At 34.5% G+C, this 19,848-nt stretch overlaps 1 protein-coding gene across 1 annotated transcript in view; it reads right to left on the reverse strand.

The window, feature by feature from the left end:
* Positions 1 to 985: 985 nt before the first annotated feature.
* The window catches only part of TNFRSF11B (TNF receptor superfamily member 11b), a 44,185-nt gene continuing 25,322 nt past the window's right edge, over positions 986 to 19,848 (reverse strand). The window contains exons 2-5 of the mRNA XM_051971017.1: positions 12,843 to 13,212; positions 7,337 to 7,528; positions 5,444 to 5,668; positions 986 to 2,175 (exon numbers count right to left, since the gene is read on the reverse strand). Of these exons, the coding sequence (XP_051826977.1) occupies positions 1,787 to 2,175; positions 5,444 to 5,668; positions 7,337 to 7,528; positions 12,843 to 13,212 (1,176 nt within the window). The 3' untranslated portion in view covers positions 986 to 1,786. The remainder of the gene's footprint in view (positions 2,176 to 5,443; positions 5,669 to 7,336; positions 7,529 to 12,842; positions 13,213 to 19,848) is intronic.

Consider the following 19,848-nt stretch of genomic DNA (forward strand, 5'->3'; position numbering starts at 1 on the left):
GTTTATTGAATAAGGGGAGCAACATGATTGGACATTCATATTAAGAAAATCACTTATTGACCAAATGGAATATAAAATAAGTGAGATGAAAGAGTAGAACTTGGAATTTGCTCAGGTGAAACTGAATCTTTTGCTAGAGCTGCTGAATAAATAATTTTTTAAAAAAGTTTATTGGTTTGATTTTTTTCCAGTCCTCTTATTACCCTTGATAGAACTGCTCAAGAAGGAATATTAAAGAGACTAGCCTAATCAGCTCCAGAAATTGAGAACTGACACAACCCTTTCCAATTTAATTGAGTATAGTACATCTAATCCAATGTGATGCAGTAAAAATATCATTGTGTAATTGGACATAGGTTTGATTTGTAAGTTTATCATTTGTTAGTTATTCAACCTTTAGGGACTTCTTTTTGGAAACTTAGTTTCATGCTGTGTATGTGTGTGTGTGTGTGTGTGTGTGTGTGTGTGTGTGTAGTTTGCATGGGGAGAAAAAGGGAATTTTCATCTAATATTCTCTAAGGTTCCTTCTGATTGATTATTTTGTCATTTATTTTGATGTAATAAAAGTTCAAAGAAGAAACAGAAAAATAAGCAAGGAAAGAATAGCCTGCTAATTGAGACCTTCTCCATCTGCTCATGAACCTCAGAATTTAATTTCCATCCTGGCTTCTATATCAAGTAATGTGTCTGCTCCTCTTGCCTTCCAAGCTTTGAGAATTTTGATCTCATCTTTGCTTGTTTTTGTGAATAAAATTGTTTGCCATCTCCGAATATTTGTGGATCCCTTGAAATAGCTGTATCTTCTATAATTGCTGAAATTATAGATTGTTATAAGTACTTTGATCAGTCTGGATCCTGGGCTCCTAAACAGTGGAAGATGAGATACAGTGGGTAGCGAAAGTAGAGGGAGCACAAATCCCAAATTGTCCTTTTTAGGCAGAAACAAAAAAAAAAGTGAAACATTGAAAAGTCCACTGAAAAAAAATTTAATGTAAGATTTATCAAGAAAAATCATAAAATCTTTTAAATAAGATACATTCACTTTCTCAGAGCAGATAATTTACATATCACACATTTTTCCCACATTAAAAACTCAGCTAAATTATACATTTTGCCTACTCATAGATATTATAGCTTATACAGTGAAAATTACATTATAAACAACACTCCATTGAAGGAGAATGGCAGGACCTATTAGGAAATGCTACATAATCTCCATTGAAAAAATATATACTTTATCACTTTCATTTGTCATAATAATAAACAGAATATAAATTTCTCTTTCTAAAATTAAGTCTTATACAATTCCCATTTAAGATGATAAATATATACAAATCTCCTATCTGAATGAATATAAATAGCAAATACTGCATTAGTGTTATCAGCACATTTGGACCTTTTATATATAATGGCCTTTGGATAAAAGCATCCAAGACTGCTGAAAACTCCAAGTTCTCCCAGTTAGACATTCCCATACATAGTAAGGCATGATGAAGTAAAAACACTTTCTTTCCGTGTTATTGTTTCCAGTTGAGTTACTTCTAGCAGTAAAAGGGAAAACAGAATTGATAAGTTGGGGTGCATTGAACTTAGGGGGTATACTGTCTCTTGCACATTATCAGGGTAGTCACTTATTCACCAGTTGGTCACATCTTGGCCCAACACAAGAGAATGCATCCCCAAGCACCCATCCAGATGTGCCTCATTGAAGAGAGAGGAAAAGTTTTACTCACATGTTCCATCATCTCATTGTATACATGAACTCTACCCTGAAGATCATGGCTGGTTATAAGCAGCTTATTTTACCTGACTGGACTTGGTTCCCTATCATTTCTAGAAATAACTTCTGGTATAATCTGTACATGGTGAAACTGTGCAGAAACTTGACTGTCTTCCTTAGACTCTGAAGGATTGCTTTGGGGAAATGGTACGTTTTTAAGTGTTTCAGTCCATGTGCCAAGCCCTTCAGAGTATCTTGATCACCATTTTTTATTCTCCACAAACTAAGCAACTTTAGGATCTGATCAGTCGATTTGCATAACTTCATAGTTTTTTCAACATCTTCCATTGCTACTTTCTTCCCTGGTAAGCTTTCCATCAGACTATGGAGATGTTCCAAGGTGAGGTTCCAGCGCCCAATATGTTTCACCACACTGTTTTCACAGAGGTCAATATCTGTGAATTAGAAATTAGAAATCAAAAAGAGATGCTATTGCGATTTACATTCCCTTATTCATCTCTTAAGACAATATGTGATGGTTTTGTTCTAAGGATAGCCTTTCTTTTCCTGCCATAAGTAGATATAATACAATATTATAAATATAATAATATATCATGTTATGTTAATTATTGTTTATGTTACACTAATGTAATATAAAGTATAAAAATTTAAAATAATGTGCAAATGATGCATAATAGTTGTAATTAATAAATAACAGATAAAAATGAAATAATGAAATGACTCAAATATAAAATATCATAAATATAAATACAAAAATAATAGTAACTGAGAGAAGTTAGTATTTTAGTCTGAAAAGAAGAATAAAAACACAGTGGAATTGTCTGATAGTCTAAATAATAGTTATTTATATTATTTAAGATTATTGGAATGTTGTGTTGTTTGGGGTAGGAGGTAGGAAGGACAGAGATATTATTTCTATAACATCATCAATGATTTAATAATATCACAATCTATAAAACACAATTATGAAAAACAAAACAGTTCTGAAAACCAATAGGACCCAAATACAGGAGTGCCATCATCACCAGGTATAAATTTGATGAATTTAGCCAAGGCAAAAAATAATGACAATATCGATCAGTGAGTAGTGTAATGTTCAAGAGTAGTCAAGTAACACTTTTCTAGTCTTTTTGATACTTAATCGTTCAAACAAAAATTAATTTCTATGGTATCATCAGTTCTCATGAGAACTCCCTAGTGAGAATAATCCCTGAAAGCATACAGAGAAATAAACAAGTAAAAGAGAAGACTTTAGAGAACAACTATGATATATCAATGGGGTAGAGAAGCTGCCCTATTTAAATAGAACATTGGTTTTTCACTTTTGGGGAGGCAATTATTCTTTTGAAAAGAATTTTTAATCTTCCTCTTCTGTCTTCACAAGAAATCTGCTATCTGCTTCAAATGAAAACAACCCATTGTTGTGTTGTCTGAGGCCATTAAGAAAGAAATTATCTTTAAGTCATTTGTTACTAATAACTTGTCTATAGACAAAATATATTCAGAAAACTTTTTTCTGAATTTTCCTTTTCAGAATGGATGCCCTTGGGGGCATCTAAGGGATGCAGTGTTTAGAATACCAGCCCTGAAGTCAGGAGGAACTGAGTTCAAATCTGGTGTCAGACATTTAATACTTCCTAGATGTGTGAACCTAGGCAAGTCACTTAACTCCAATTGCCTCAGCAAAAATAAAAGGTAATTTCAGAATAAATGCTCAATATCTGCTGGCCCAGAACCTCTGAACTCCATTTTTTAATCTATATTTCCCAAGGCCTAGAACTCACTTTGGATGCAATTTGACTTCTCCTTTAAAAAAAAAAAGATTGGGGGGATTGTATTGGGGTTTTCCTAGCATGAGCAAAGGGAAAAACATTACTCTCTCTATATTTTTAAATTCCTTATGCTGTTCATGAATATCTAATTTCAAAAAAACATCATTCATAGAATCATCAGTTGATAGTCAAAGAATATGAACAATTTTCAGATGAAGAAATTAATGCCATCTAAAATTACATGAAAAAAATTATCTAAATCAATATTGATTAGAAAAATGCAAATAACAACAACTCTCAAGTACCATTTCACACCACTCTGATTGGCTAAGATGACAGGAAAAGATAATGATAAATGTTGGAGGGGATGTGGGAAAACTGAAACAATTATGCATAGTTGGTAGAGTTGTGAAATGATCCAAACATTTTGGAGAGCAATTTGTAATTACACCCAAAGAGCTGTCAAATTGTACAAATCCTTTGATCTAGGAATGATTCTTTCAGGTCTGTATCTCAAGGAAATCATAAAAGAGGGAAAAGGACCTACATGTGCAAAAATATTTGTAGCAATTCCTTTTGAGGTAGCAAAAAATTGGAAAATGAATAGATGCCTATCAATTAAGAAATGGCTGAATAAGTCATGATATATGAAAGTAATGGAATATTATCGTTTACAAAAAAATGATGAATAATCTGATTTTAGAAAGCTCTGGAAAGATTTACATAAACTGATGTTGAGTGAAACAAGTAGAACCAGGAATATATTGTACACAATAACAGCAAAATTGTGCCATGATCAACTATCAAAGACTTAGTTCTTCGCAGTTATTCAGTTATGCAAGGCAATACCAATAAACCTTGAATGGAAAATGCCATCTGCGTTCAGAGAGAAAACTATGGAGACTGAACGTAAATCAGCACATGCAGTGTTCACTTTTTTCTTTTTCTTTTTTCCTCTCATGATTTTCCCTTTTGTTCTGCTTTTTCTTTAACAACATGATTCATAAGGAAATATGTTTTTTAAAAAATGAATGTACATGTATGACCAGAAAATAAAGAAAACAAACTCTTCAGCAATAATATCAACAAAAAGAATCATCAATTATATCCATTCATTTTACAGATTAAAAAAAACTGAGGCCCAGAGATACTAAGTGACTTGCCTAGGATTATACAGGTACTGTGTGTATGACAAGGGACTTCAACCTAAACAGTCTTTATGTAATATTGCTACCATATATTCCACTATATCATATTGGTTTCAACTGTCCTTGCTTTTAATTCCAACAAATTCCAACCATGGCATTCCTATGAATGTCAATACTAGAAAGGTTTTATTGAATTCTGAATTTAAACTGAAGAAATCATAATTTCAGATGTTGTCTTCTTAATTCTTACAACATAAATTCTTAAAATTCTGTCTTCAAAAACAGGTTTCATTATGAGGATTACTGAGATTATTCCTGTAAACTTTGCCTGATAAATGTGAGGTACTTTAACAAATAAATTCAACATTTTTCCTTGAGTAAAGTAGAAATGGAGGCTCATAGTGATTACATGACTTTTCTTTGCTAGTCAAATAAAAAAGCTAGTAATAAGTCACATTCCAGATTTTGGGAGGCAGGCTCTGAAATCTATTTGGGCTTTACCAGACTCTGAGAATTGGATATGGCTTTTTTGTATATTGTATTTGGCTTCTAAAAGAAACAACAGGAAAGCGAGTTGATCTGCTTACTTTTGGGAGAAATATTATCTTATATTACATTATTACAATATTATATATTGACCACATTATTTGGAAGTGAGAAAGGATTTAAGATGAAGGACCATTATTTCTTTACTACTCAACAGGGAAGCTGATTATTTCTCATTTCTCAATGAAAGTATTTATGTGGGATACCTGCCTAGGTGATGATTTGGAATACCATACCTTGAATAATTTTCTTGACCATATCTTGATCTTTATTTTGATGTTTCCATAACTTGAGCAGCTGGAAGGTTTGTTCTTGAGAGCTATGTCGTCGTTTTATCCTTTCTATGGTTTCTGCATTTACCTTGGTACCAGGTAAACTGTCCACCAGGACACTGAGCCAATTAGGGGTAAACTTTGTGGGAACAGCAAACCTGAAGAATGCCTCTTCACATAGAGTAACATCTAAGTGGAATAAAAGAGTTAAATTAGTATAACAGTGTTCTTAAACTCTTTGGTTCTTGAGAAACAATTGAATTCTGGAAACTATAGTTTTCTGTGACAAATTGTGTCAAAATTCAGTTGTACCCAACCATTATTTTAGCTGAAATTCTTTATTTAATGTCACACTGGTTAAAAGGACCAGTAGATGTAGTAGAACATAAAAGCTCCTTGAGAGAACATTTTGTTTTACTTGTGTCCTTGAAGAGAGTGAGCACTTAATTGTTGGTGAGGTAAATTAAATTTCCAAGTTTTCCAGGACACTTAATTTTTTTTAGTTAATTTTGAAAAATAATGATAATATCAACATGACTAAATCTTTGCCTCAAACTATTTTTCTAATTTAATTTAAATAACTAAATTCAATTAATGCTTATCTAGTATCCAGAGGGCACAAAATACACACACAGTTACAATGTGACTTAGACAGAACAAGTATATCAAGGTCCTACATGATTTATATGCAGAAATACATATCATATAGAGGACAAGTAAAAGGACTTATTGCTCTGAATAGGATCCCACATTCTATTTCTCTGTAAACTACTCATCTTCAGTTTTCTGAAAGAGCTGAGTTTTAGAGGGAACATGTGACAACATCTGACAGATCACGGTTATGATCTTCCTAAGTGTGGTACCAAGGGTCTGAGGTAATCCTTGGGAAAAAAAAAAATTATGTGAGGATCAGTTAAAAGTCTAGAATGTGATTCAAGTAGGAACATAAAACTCACAAATTCAAAATTAATTCATACATGGAGTAAGATCAAGGAATAACCAATTACCCATGTATTCTATTGATATGAATGCAATGTTAAGGGATGAAGAACAAGTCTCCCAGAATACTGAGTGGACTGTTATGCAGAATTTTGGGGGCCAAATGAGCATGATTTGAACAAAATGAGAAAGTGTGGATGCATCATGGTCTGCCCCACCTGCCCTGCATCATGAATGAGATAACATAGCCAACAAAAATTGAAGTCTATATCTGACTTTTATTGAGTAAAATATTTGGAAAAAATAAAAGATCTTAGGATTTAAGTATTATGAATATTTGAGCCTCTTTAGGCTATTACGAATTATAATTTTTCATTAGCTGACCTCATTTCATCTGTTAGCATCTAATTTATCAATAACATGCATATTAATTGAATGTGATACCAACTATCTTTAAAAATATTCCACTGTTTTAATTTTTTTTCCTTTTTTGAACTACCCATTCTATATCTTTCTTACTTCCTTTCTTCCCAACATATTTCCTTCCCTCTCTACCATCTAATGAATGATACTTGACTATAAGGCACAAATGGGAGAAGAATATAGCATAAGAGCAAATGAAGATGGAAAAAATTTGTCACTTAGGCCACAGGAATGCATGAGACAATAGTGATTTTTGAAGTTTTCTTCTTAAATTGGAGATGTGACATGAAAGATCAGAACCATAAAAACAATATTGAGGAATGACTATTGAATAACCTGAGGCAGGGAGGTTCTAAATGATATTGAATGAATCATGGAAAACCATAGTAGATGAAGACAAATGACTCAATAGGTAGAGAGCAAGAGATTTTAGGGCAGGCCTTATCATCCAAGATAATGCCATTGTACCAGAAAAGGTTTTTGCAACATAATTACCTATTCCACATTTTGGAGTTGCTTCTATGTTTCCAATACAGAGATTGTCATGAGTTGCATTTCCTTTTGATGCCATTTGGAGACCAAGGGCACTGCAATTTGTGTGTTTCCTGCATGCTGCTTTAGAGGAAGTCTCATTTGAGAAAAATCCATCTGGGCACCTTTTGCAAATGGTATTTCGCTCTGGGGTTCCTTCAGGAAAGATAACAGCCATTTTAGCACTTCAAAATCAAAAACTCTCACAGCAGGCATGGCATTAGTATAGTTCTGAAAAACCCCTAAAAAGTCCTCTGGTAAATTCTTCCCAATGCTGTATATCACATTATCCTTTAGACTGACTTTCTATGTTCACTTATACCACAGACAGAATGGTCAAGAAAGAATAGATGTCAACTGAATTCTTTAAACTATTGTTCTTGAAAAATCATGGACATGTTCTACCATTCCTAAGAATTAGTGTAATCTAAATGTCATGTCTTTAAATTCTTCCCAGACCCTACTGATGTTTTCTTTTGCTTGGAACATCAGCATATACACTGGCTAATAAATGTGTTAACCTCAGGAAGTAAAATTTTACACTATAATAAAGTGTTGAATAAAGGAAGGAAAATGGAGTTTCCTCTGAAATGCAAACCTGCCATTGAACAACATAATAGATGTTCAATGATATCCTATTTTGCTTTAGCTGTTGTGTTCATGACAACAGTCATTATAACTTAGAGGAAGTATGATTATATGCGCATTTCACTGCACTGTGGGAAGATTTGATATGTTTGGAGAAAACATTAATAGGAAGAACTTGAAACAACAACAAATAAAGATGCTATTAAAATAAATAATGTCAATACTGTCTTTTATGCATGGATATGTTACACATTGCACAATATATTTGCATATGAAAATATCTCCATCTAGTGTGGGTTAGCAGTATATAAACTATATTTTGCAATAATAGATCATTGAAATACATCAATAGCAACATGCTATACAATGATGACTTCTAGAAATATGTGAATGGGAAGAATTGTGTGATTGTCTTCCCAGTTAGAGACAGCTAGATGACGCTGTATAGAGAGATAACAGAGTTGTCTGGAAGAGCCGAGTTCCAATATTGACTGTGATACCTATCAGCTTTGTGATTTTTGGGAAAGCGACTTAAGTTATCTGTGATCCTCAGATAACTCTCTAGGAATAAATTACCAGTTATAGATTGTTGGCTCAAAGAGTCATTGGTGGGATTAGTGTTGGTAGAAAGAGCTTCCACAGAAGTACATCATTTTTCTATGATTTGTGCATAAATCTAAGTAATTAACACTTTTTCCTACCTCATTTTAAGCAGAAATACAAAGAATAATTCTTAGCATCACCAGAATGTGCAGAAATAGGCCTGTAATACATTTGGAGGAGACCACAATTCTGGTATAAGAAATTCCATGTGGCTTAGAAGTGTAGTAGGGTCAGGAGAAGAAAACAAGGTGCAAAAGCATTTCATTGAAAAGGGGATAGGAGTTGGGGGGAATTAATATTTTGGAAACTGGCATCCCATATCCTTCCTTCTGCTTATGTTGGAAAACATTTTCCAGTTGAGAGGATAGCCTGTGTGTTCAGGAAAAAGGGGTGGGATGGGGAGGGAGACAGAAGTAAATGAGGCCTTCTGTGGTGGGACCAAGTAGAATGGCTGCCTTTGTCCTGAGAATTCTGACCCAACATTTCTCTTTGCAAACATGGTTTCATGCTTCCTTTAAGTGCACAAACTTCATTATTCTGCAAATTTCTTCATTGAAATTTAAAATGTCCGTTTCTGCTGCAATCTAGATTAAATTATTTGTAGTACTTCTATGCTCAATACAAGATGGAGAAAGTTGGGTCAATATAATTCCTCCATCAAGTGTCCCCCAAAAACTCATTTTAGAGCCCTCATTAGAGAAAGAGAGAGAAGCAGAAAGACAGAAACAGAGATAGAGAACCAAAGATAGAGTCAGAGAAAGTGACAGAGACAGAAAGAGAGAGAGGAGAGAGAGAGAGAGAGAGAGAGAGAGAGAGAGAGAGAGAGAGAGAGAGAGAGAGAGAGAGAGAGAGAGAGAGAGAGAAATAACAGAGAGACTGAGAGGGATGAAGGGAAAGGGAGAGATGATGATGATGATGATGATGATGATGAAATAATATCATGTATGTTGAAAAAAAAAAGAAGATTCTTTTTCAGGGATGTGTTGAACTATGTAATCAATAAGGTGGTACATTCTACCTTTGAAATTCTGTGATTCTGTGCAAGTCATTCCCCAATTGATAAATGGTCAAAACATATGAACTGACAATTTTCAGATAAGGTAATTAAAGATATGTATAATCATATGAAAAAATTTTTCTAAATCACTATTGATCAAAGAAATACAAATTAAAATACCTCTAAAGTACCATCTTACAACAATCCAGATGGCAGGAAAATATGATGCTAAATGTTGAAGGGAATGTGAAAAAACTGGGACACTGATGCATTGTTGGTGGAATTATGACCTGATCCAGTCATTCTGCAAAGCAATTTATAAAACTGTGCATACCCTTTAATCTAATAGTCATAGGATTCCTATCCCCAAAAAAATCATAAAAGAGGGAAAAGGATTCACATATGCAATAATGTTTATAGCATCTACACCTACAGAGAGGACTGTGGGACTTGAGTGTGGTTCATATCACAGCATTTTCACTTTTTGTTGTTATTTGCTTGGATTTTATTATCCTTCTCATTTTTTTCCTATTTGATTTCTTGTGCAGCAAGATAACTGTATAAATATGTATGTGCATATTGGATTCAACATAATTCTCCATGTTTAACATATACTGGAATACTTTCCATTTAGGGGGAGGGATGGGGGAATTGGAACACAAGGTTTTGCAAGGGTTAATGTTGAAAAGTTATTCATGCATATGTTTTGAAAGTAAAATGCTTTAAAATAAAAAGATAAAATAAAATGTCTTTAGCAGCTATTTTTGTGATGGCAAAGAATTCCCCATCAATTGGGGAATGGCTGAATAATTAGGGTATATGAATATAATGAAAAATTATTGTGCTATCAGAAATTATAAGTAAACTGATTTCACAAAAACCTGGAAAGACTTGCATGAATTAATGCTGAGTGAAGTGAGCAGGACCTGGAAAATATTTACACAGTAACAGCAAGATTATGTGATGATCCATTATGATAAAGTTGGCTCTTAGCAATACAGTGATCCAAGACAATTTCAATAGATTTAGGATGGAAAATACAATCCATATCCAGAGAGAGACTTATGGAGTGTTAATGTGGATTGAAGCAGACTATTTTCACTTTTTTTGTTTGCTTTTTCTTTTTCATGTTTTTCCTCTTTTGTTCTCAGTTTTCTTTCACAACATGACAATATAAAAATATTTTTTAAATGATTGTACATGTATAAGTCATATACAGAAGTACAGGAGAGGAAAGGAAGGGAGGAAGAAAAAATCTGGAACTCAAAATCTCACAAGAATGAATGCTGAAAACTATCTTTATATTAAATTGGAAAAATAAAATAACTATTGAGAAAAAAAGAAAACTGTCCAAAAAAAATTCTGTGATTGTGGTAGACCAATTCTACAGGGACAGAAGTGGTACAGACAGATAAATGGTGTAGTGGATAGGGCACTAGAATCAAGGAGAACTCAGTTTAATCATCTACAAAATAGGAATAATAATAACACTTTCCCCTAGGCTGAATTTGAACTCAGTTCTTCCTCACAGCAGCTAGGTGATAGAATGATAGAGTACCAAGCCTAAGAGTTAGAAAGACCCATTTTCATGAGTTCAGATTCAGCTTCAGATATTTTTTTACTAGCTGTCTGACCCTAAACAAGTTACTTAATCCTGTTTGCCTCAGTTTTCTCATCAGTATAAGAAACTGGAGAAGGAAATGACAAACCACTTCAGTCTCTGCCAAGGAAACCCCAAAAGGGGTCACAGAGAGTCAGATGTGATTTCAAAAACAACTAAAAAACTTATTGATTCCATGTCCAGAACTCTATACATTGGAGCTATTTGGCTAAATATCAATTGTCTCTCATTTTCCCTTACTAGAGATATGATCTTAGGCATATCTCCATTAAATTTTATTGATCTTAGTTGGACTAGATAATTTCTGAAGGCTAAACTTAATTCTAGAATGCTATGATTCTCTAAAATTTTCCAAATTTTCAAGTGTTGTATGAACTATGTTGGAATTTCATAAATGTAGTAAGCAAAAAATTAACTTGTTCAAGGATTCCCATAGTATTTTATCCAAACAGATGTTCTTGAAATGAAGGATAAAAGAAATAGGGTTAGAACCTGTGCTTTAATTAATGTAGGAAATTCCAAGGTGAAGAAATTCCCCCTACCAATACAAGTGGATAACATTGCAATTTTCAATCTTACAGAAATACATATAAGCAGAGGTAGCAAACATTGTTCAGTAGGCAATGCCTTCAGCAACACTCCTAAGTACTGTGTAGGGGGAGAACAGAGGTGGGAGGGATGTGTGAAGGGGTAGATAAAATAACAAAATAAATTAAAAAATGATAAAACATGGATAATGTTAATATGTGGCTTTCTAAGTCAATTATGTGGCCTGCAAGGATTCTTACATACAATTTAGTGGTCTCCATTTCTACTTGAGGTTGATGCCACTAGTCTAGAGCACTGAAAAGTTCCATAATTTCCCTGGGGAACCTAGCCAATGTGTGTCAGATGAATCTAGCTTTTTATGTCTGTAAGGGCACTTCTCTAACCATTATACCACTGTTTTTCAGATTGATTTGATTTTTCAAAGAAAGGAAATACTTTGTTTATAGATAAACATTTATGTTTGAGTTTAACAAATTGTTTCATCTAAAAAGAAAAATAAAACTATTGAAGACACATTGCTCTAGCCTTTATCCTTTTCAGACACACACTATATGTTTGAATTCCCTGCCAAAGGAAGAACCAGCTTTCTTTTTAATAATAAAAATATGCACTCCCAAACGGCTCTCATTTTTTTGACATAATTTATTATAACTGTGCATTGTTACAGCTCTAGTGCCTCATTAATATTGGTATAATTACTCTCTTGGTATCAATTAACATTTCTGATGTTTGTCAAAAAGCACTGTAGCTTGAAGCAGCCAGCTTTCAAATAAAAAACGAAGTATTTATCAGGTATAAACAGTGTAACCCAGAGTGGGCTCCTTTGAAAAAAGGGCAATTCATCATGTTTCTCATTAGAGGGCAATTTGCTACATTTGAGACTTGTCACTAAATTGCATTTTATTACCACAGGATTCCTTAGAGAACTGCTCTTTTGGCAACAATCCATAGCAGAGGTATAGCCCAAGAAGCTTCTGCCATCCATTGTCTTTGCAGTTTGCTATCCTGTAATGTCATCAGAACAAGTTTGTTTCTTTATCTTTCACTGATGATTCTCCTATACTATGTACAACATTAATTAATTTTGCTGGGGATGGAAATCAGCCACCTACCTGCTTGTACTACACCAAATCCTGGGGGACAGCTGGTATGTCGTAGACAAAACTCTAGTTCCAGATACCGTCCTTCCACACATTCACATACACGGTTGTGAGTGCTGTTACACTCCTGTTTCACATATTGCAACTCTTTGCACATTCCACTGCAGTATAGACACTCCTCGTTAAAATGCCAGCTATTGGTATAGTAGTGATGGGGGCAGGGTTCACACTGGGTCTTTCTCCTTGTTGTACAATGCTGTTTCAGGTAAGTTCCTGGGGGACATTGGTCACACAACAGCTGACGAGATGTTTCAGGGTCATAATGAAGGTATTTTGGAGGAAAGGTTTCCTGTGTGGTCCACTTAACTGAGATGTCCAAGAACTAGCATAAAGGAAGGAAATAAATGTAGTTAAGCATCAAAGTTTGATTTTTCTTCTGGGTCAGTACCATTTTGGCTCAAATTTCCCCACCTCAGCCTAGTACTTAGCTCCATACCTCAAGGATCTGAAATCTCCTTAAGGTCATACATGTGACCTTATTATGAATATGACCTATATGTATGAATAGGGAGTTCAGAAGACAATCCTTTCATTTTTCAGATAAGGAAGTGAGGTTTAAAGAAATGATCATTTCTCTCCTATATTAATAGTCAATTATTGAATTACGATTGAGGTTATTTTTCCCTTCCTTTCTTCATGTAGAAATTAGTCCCTGTAGATTATTAAGGCAATCTTTAAAGCAGAGGGTTCATAATGAGATAAAATCTTGAGCAAAACTGACCTAATTGGAAAACTCAGATCTGTTGAAAAGGTAAAGAAATTTTAGTTTAGGTGAATTAATGGATTCTTCCCTATTGTGTTTTATTCACACAGGTATGGGTAGAAGCAGATTCCCTTTTTGTCTAGATTACCCTACGTGGAGTGATATTGATATCAATAATTCTCTTTGACTAAGAATGAGTAATGAGAGACACATTCCCAAGAATAAGCTCATCTCTCATACTATTCATACTCTCATGACTTTCTAACCAATCAGAGCTGATTGCTCAGGAGAAAGCTTTTCCAAGGGTATATAAGTGCTGAGTGAGTTCTATGAGGGGTCTTTGGCATTCAACAATGTCACTGACCCTTTTGTTAATTATATACTAGCATGATTAATAATATAATTATTTAATCAGAAACTATATCTCTTGTACTTTTTCTATATCACAGGCTCATAGAAATTAAATGACTCACACAAAATAAGATTAATAAATTTAAACCCAAGTTATCTGGCTGCAAAACCAATGCTTTTCCCTGTACTACCACATTACTTCTTCATGACTATAGCATTGCATTTCCTTACTTGATAGTCTCTATGAGTTTCTCTGCCTTTACAGTTTGATCACTTGGTGGCCAATCATTTGTTGATGGGCTTTTCCAAAGTGGGATGTTTGCTCTCCAACAAGAGATATTATTTCATTGCTAGGCTTGTACTTAGAACTCATCCAGCTGAGTAGGATCTTCCAAGGACTTTTTCTAAACTAGCATTTTTGATAACCAAAAATCACCTCCACAGCATGTTGAGGTAACTAGGTAACTGCATACTGGACTAGGAAATCAGAAATTTTTGTTTAAATTCTGCTTTGAACACTACCTATGCAGTGTTGGAAAAGTCATTTAACTTTCCTCAGCATCAATTTTCTCATCCATAAAATGGAGTTAGTAACAACATCTACCTTATAGGGTTATTATGAAGATTAGACAATTTAATAATTACAAAGCATTTTACAAATCTTAAAGTGCTTGATATGCAACTTATGTGTCATAAGAGTTAGGAAAAAATCATAGTAGCACTCTGATGGAAGAACCAGCCAACCAAATACTGTAAATATACCTATCCTTCAGAAAAGTTTGGGGGGTCTGTGGACTTAGGCATTTAAATATATATGTGATATAGTATTTAAATGGAGATGATTTTTTTAATCCCCATGCATTTTGTTTTATGTATTTAAAAACATTATTTTGAGGAGTCCATAGGTTTCAGCAAGCTTCCAAAGAGGATTATGACATCCTCCTTAAGGGATTACCATGTAGCATGCCAAACACTGACTTTACCCAACGTGTAATGAACATGGAGAAAACAACAGAATTTAGAACATTATGATGGAAACTTGCTTCTAGTCTGGATTTGCCTTGGACAGGTTAATTGTTCCTTTAGTTCCTCATTTTCTCATCTACAAAAAAAGGGGTTTGACTTAGATGATTGTTTAAGGCTCCTTCTAATTCCTATGGTCAACAGCTCTATGATTGCAACTAAAGCAAATAAGTAAATTAGTATTTGCAGTTTGTACAAACAATGGGGCAGTTCAATTTAGGAATGGGAAAGAAAGTTAGAGTCAGAGAAGAAATGTATGTTTATGCAGTCAGAACCATGCACAAAATCATCTCCAACGATGGGGAGGAGGAGATGAAACTCTACAACAATCAAAAGATATTTGTTAAGAGCCAACTACGTGCACTAGACATTATACTAGACAATGGAGATATAAAGACAAAAAAACAAGTTCTGAGCTTATGAGGCTTGCTTTCTACTTTCTACCAGGGTGGAGAGAATTGGAAGAGGAAGAAAAGATGATGGAGAAATAATAGAGAAATATAGAGAAATAGACCCACACATAAAGAGAGACAAAGATACAGAGATGCAGAAACAGAGAGAGATAGAGAGACACAGAGAGGGACAAAGAAAGAAAGGCAGGGATGGAGATATGGAGACAGAGACAGAGAAAGAATAATGTCTGCACAGATAAGTAAATTTTAAGCATATACAAAATAAGTTCAAGAAGAGAAAGCATTAACACCTGATAGACTTGCAAAAGTTTGCTATAAAAGACCTGAATTGTTTGACAGAAGCTAGGAATTTTAAGAGTCAGTTGTAGAGAGGGAGTGATCATTTATAAAGACATGGAGGTGAGAGATGGAATGTCTCATAACTGATTCAAGTCAACAAGTATTTATTAAGCACCTGCTATGTTCCAGAGAATGAGCTAAAGGCTGGTGCTCCCAAGAAAAACAAAACACAGTTCCTTTTCTCAAGTTGCTCACAGTCTAATGACTGCAAGTTAGTAGCAGTGCATAACTTAATGATGACAGTAATGGAAACTCTTGAGCTGGGAGAGAATGAGTTTGCTCAGGAGATGGGGACTGTCTGACATAAGTTGGATGGGGGTGGGTTGGGAGGAAGATGATGATAGGTTATGTGCAACTTCCTGTGAATAACAACTACAATTCAAACCAGTCAGCCTTATGGTTATGAAAATGTATATAAGAAAATAAACTAAAGACCCAGTTTTGAATCAGGCAACATTTTTTTCCTTAATAAATTTTAAAAAGTCTTCAAGGAAGTACTGGTATTGTTATTTATTTAAATGATAGAAGATGTGTATTTTGGTTAAAGAATACAGACATTAACTGCTTCAGGGAAGCAAAAGGCAAGAATATATCATTATTTTTTCCAGCTTCATATACTGGTTTGTTGAATCTCAAAATCTCACTGACATTACAATATGACATCTATCCAAAAAGAGATAAGATGTACTGTCTTCAGTATGGGACGAAATTATAAGCATGCTCATAAACATGTGGATGTTTCCAAATGAGTAACTTCATTCTCTTCTTTCTAGAAGACCACAAACTTCAAAATTCCAAAAAGGTATCATTACAGACATTACAGCAGAAAGGGTCTGCTATCAGATGCCTGACAATTACCCATTTTTCTTTAGTTTGACATCTGCATCGAACTCTGCATCATCAAAGAACATCATAGCCTGATAGTCTGATAATTCCCATCAGAACCTTGGACTCTGCCCCTTCTTGCCTAGATTTTTTTCCTTTATCACACTTTCAGTCCATTTATATGCCATCCTACCCCACATATTATTATTGTTATCCCTTTCCAGTTTCCATATATCAGTTTCCTTCCCACATTAGAATATAAGCTTCTTCAGACAGGCATTTTCTTGCTTGCCTCTATTTGTATCCTCAAAGCAAAGTGCTTGATATATAGTAAACTAGTAAATGTTTAATAGACTCTCCCTCCCTCCTTCTTTGCCTCTGTTCCTCCCACCTTAAGATGTTGAGGTTACTCTAAGTTCTAAAAGGGGATGAAATTTACTTTATATTGTGTGTGTGTGTGTGTGTGTGTGTGTGTATGTGTAGGTTTGCACTGTTAAGGAGAACCCTGAACTTGTCTTTTTGAGTTGCTATATTTTCCAGAAATACCAGCTACAGAGCATGTAAGCAGACCTGAATGTGTCAAGGACAAAGCCCTTCCCTACCCCCAAGCAGACATAATTTGTAGTTTGTACTCCAAGCTGGATTCCTTGTGTCTTCTTGGGAAGGATAGGCACTAGCCAGGCTGTGCCAGGCTGGGATAATAGTGCTGCATCTGGGGTCCTTTGCAGATAAGCAGACCATTCTATCTTCATAACTTAACTCTTCCTAAGATAAAAGAATGCCCTCCTTGCTCCTCCCCTTTGGGAGAACTTTTGTCGTCCTTTTTCTTTACTGCATCTGTCCCCTCCCATGCCACACTCCTTCCTGGTATCTCTTCCTTCTTTTGTCCTACTGTCCTAAAAATGCAAACTCAGTGTGACTTGTGAAATCTTTTGGTTCCTTATGATGTCCATTTCTCTCTTGTTTTCATATAAGTTTTGTGACATTGTGTTTACCTGTTGACATTTCTTATGTAGATAACATTTTTATAATGTAAGTTCCTTGTGACTGGGCTTTTTTATAGTCATTGTTATATAGCAGGTCTTTAACAAATGCTTATTGATACAGTGACTATCAATCACTAAGTCTGGGAAGTTACGATCTATATTATTTGAATATTGAAAGTTGGGGAAAGGACAACATAAACTAATTGATAAAACAGGGGACTGACCTAAAGAGGACTTGATCATTCGTCAGGCATTACTTAAATCACAAGATTGACCTCTGATACAACATAATTTCTTTCTGTATCTTAATTACATCCTCTCTTCTTGAACATAAATAACCTTGGCCATTAGAGAATTCATATTTGAAAAACTATTGCCATTTCATTAAGGAATAGTATTATATAAAGAATTATTTATACTCTCTAACTTGGATCAGAGTACTAAAACTAGGTTTGAAAGATTGACGTTCCCAGTTCTAATTGATTTTGGGGTAAGTCAGTTAAAAAGTTAGCAAAGAAGCAAAAGAAAATAATAATAATTCTCATTTCTGTGGAGTGATTTGTAAATCACAATTGAACCTTGTTTAAATTGTTAAACTAGGGAAAAGGGAGAAAAGTACTATGTCAAGGTGTCACTATAACACAATCCCTACCCAACTCTAAACACTATGTACCAATGTGAAAGTGAAGTGTGACTAGAGGAATGTGGCATGTGGTTAGTAAAACAGCAATTGGGCTAGTCTAGGTTTTTTCTGTTTTTGTATTTTTTTTCCAAAATGGGTTTTCTATCTAATTTAAAGACTAGCAAGTAAAAAGAAGGAAGGAAGGAAGGAAGAAAGAAAGAAAGAAGGAAGGAAGGAAGAAGGAAGGAAGGAAGAAAGAAAGAAAGAAGAAAGAAAGAAAGAAAGAAAGAAGAAAGAAAGAAAGAAAGAAAGAAAGAAAGAAAAAAGAAAGAAAGAAAGAAAGAAAGAAAGAAAGAAAAAAGAAAGAAAGAAAGAAAGAAAGAAAGACAGAAAGAAAGAGAGAAAGAGAGAAAGAAAGAAAGGAAAGGAGGAGGGAGAGAGGAAGGAAGACAAACAGGAAAGGAAGAAGGAAGAGAAGAAGGGAGCAAGGGAAACAAGGAGGAAGGAAGAAAGAGGAGAGAAAGGGTAGAAGGAAGGAGAGATCTGGGACTGTCTCAGAATTTTTAATTGCCTCAGGAGAAGATAACTCAAGGCATTAAAAGTGAAGGGTGAAGAGGAAGCAACTAAAATTCTGACTTGGTCAGGATCTCTTAGAACCAACTGTAATCTTTGGAAAGGTTTTATGAGGATACTCACAACTACCTTTTCTGATTCTAAGGGCTGCCTTTACTCGGAGTAGTTCTTTTAGGCTTACTGAAGTTGGGAAAATCAAAAAAATTATTCTATCTTTATTCTATTTTATTAAATTAAATTATTCTATTTTATTAAATTATTCCATTTTAAATCTAGAGTCCCTTGAAGCTACTTTATAATTCTAAAATACTCTATAGCAGTTATCTTCTGTAAAGTAGGATCCATTCTTCACCAGCTGCCTCCTTTCCTTCTCTCCCATACTGCCCTACCCCACATGGGAATAGAGGGCTATACCCTCTTTTTCTCTGCTACTCCCAAAAATTCTTTTATAAATGATCCAGTGATCACAATTGAGATCCGCTTTAAAAAAGTTTAAGGGCCCCTTGTTTAGCAAAATGATTGAGTATTGGATATACAAATAACAATTTGATAATTGGTCAATTAGACATTATTAGACATTTTAATGACCCTTTTGTGATTTTTAAATGCATTCTAAATCTCCTAAAAAGGCAATCTAGACACAGAGGGTGCCAAAATCAGTCAATTCTGGTTGTAACTTAAAAACTTGCAGCTGAATACAGAGGGGTGGAAGGAGCACTTAATTAAGTGCTTACCATGTGCTAGGTACCACACTAAGCACTTTACAATTATCTCATTTGATTCTCACCACAATCCTAGATAGCAGATGATGTTGTCCCCTTTTACAGTTGAAAAAACTGAGACAGAGAAAATTTAAATGATTTGCCAAGTGTCAGAGAGTTAATAAGTATATGAGACAAAATTTGAACTCAGGTCTTTCTGACTCCAGGCCCAGTGCTATTTGCACCATGGGACCACTAAGTCCCTCTAAGTGCTATTCTGAGTTTAAGACAGTCCATCAGAGTAAAAAAAAAAGTAATAATGGAGACAATTATAAGGCCTTCCTAAAGTTTGGAATTAGTTATTAGAGTTTTTGACCAAACCAAACTTCTCACTGCTTCTTCCTAACACTTCACTTCCACTT

This window comes from Antechinus flavipes, chromosome 1, assembly GCF_016432865.1.
Source record: "Antechinus flavipes isolate AdamAnt ecotype Samford, QLD, Australia chromosome 1, AdamAnt_v2, whole genome shotgun sequence".
Lineage (NCBI taxonomy): Eukaryota > Metazoa > Chordata > Mammalia > Dasyuromorphia > Dasyuridae > Antechinus > Antechinus flavipes.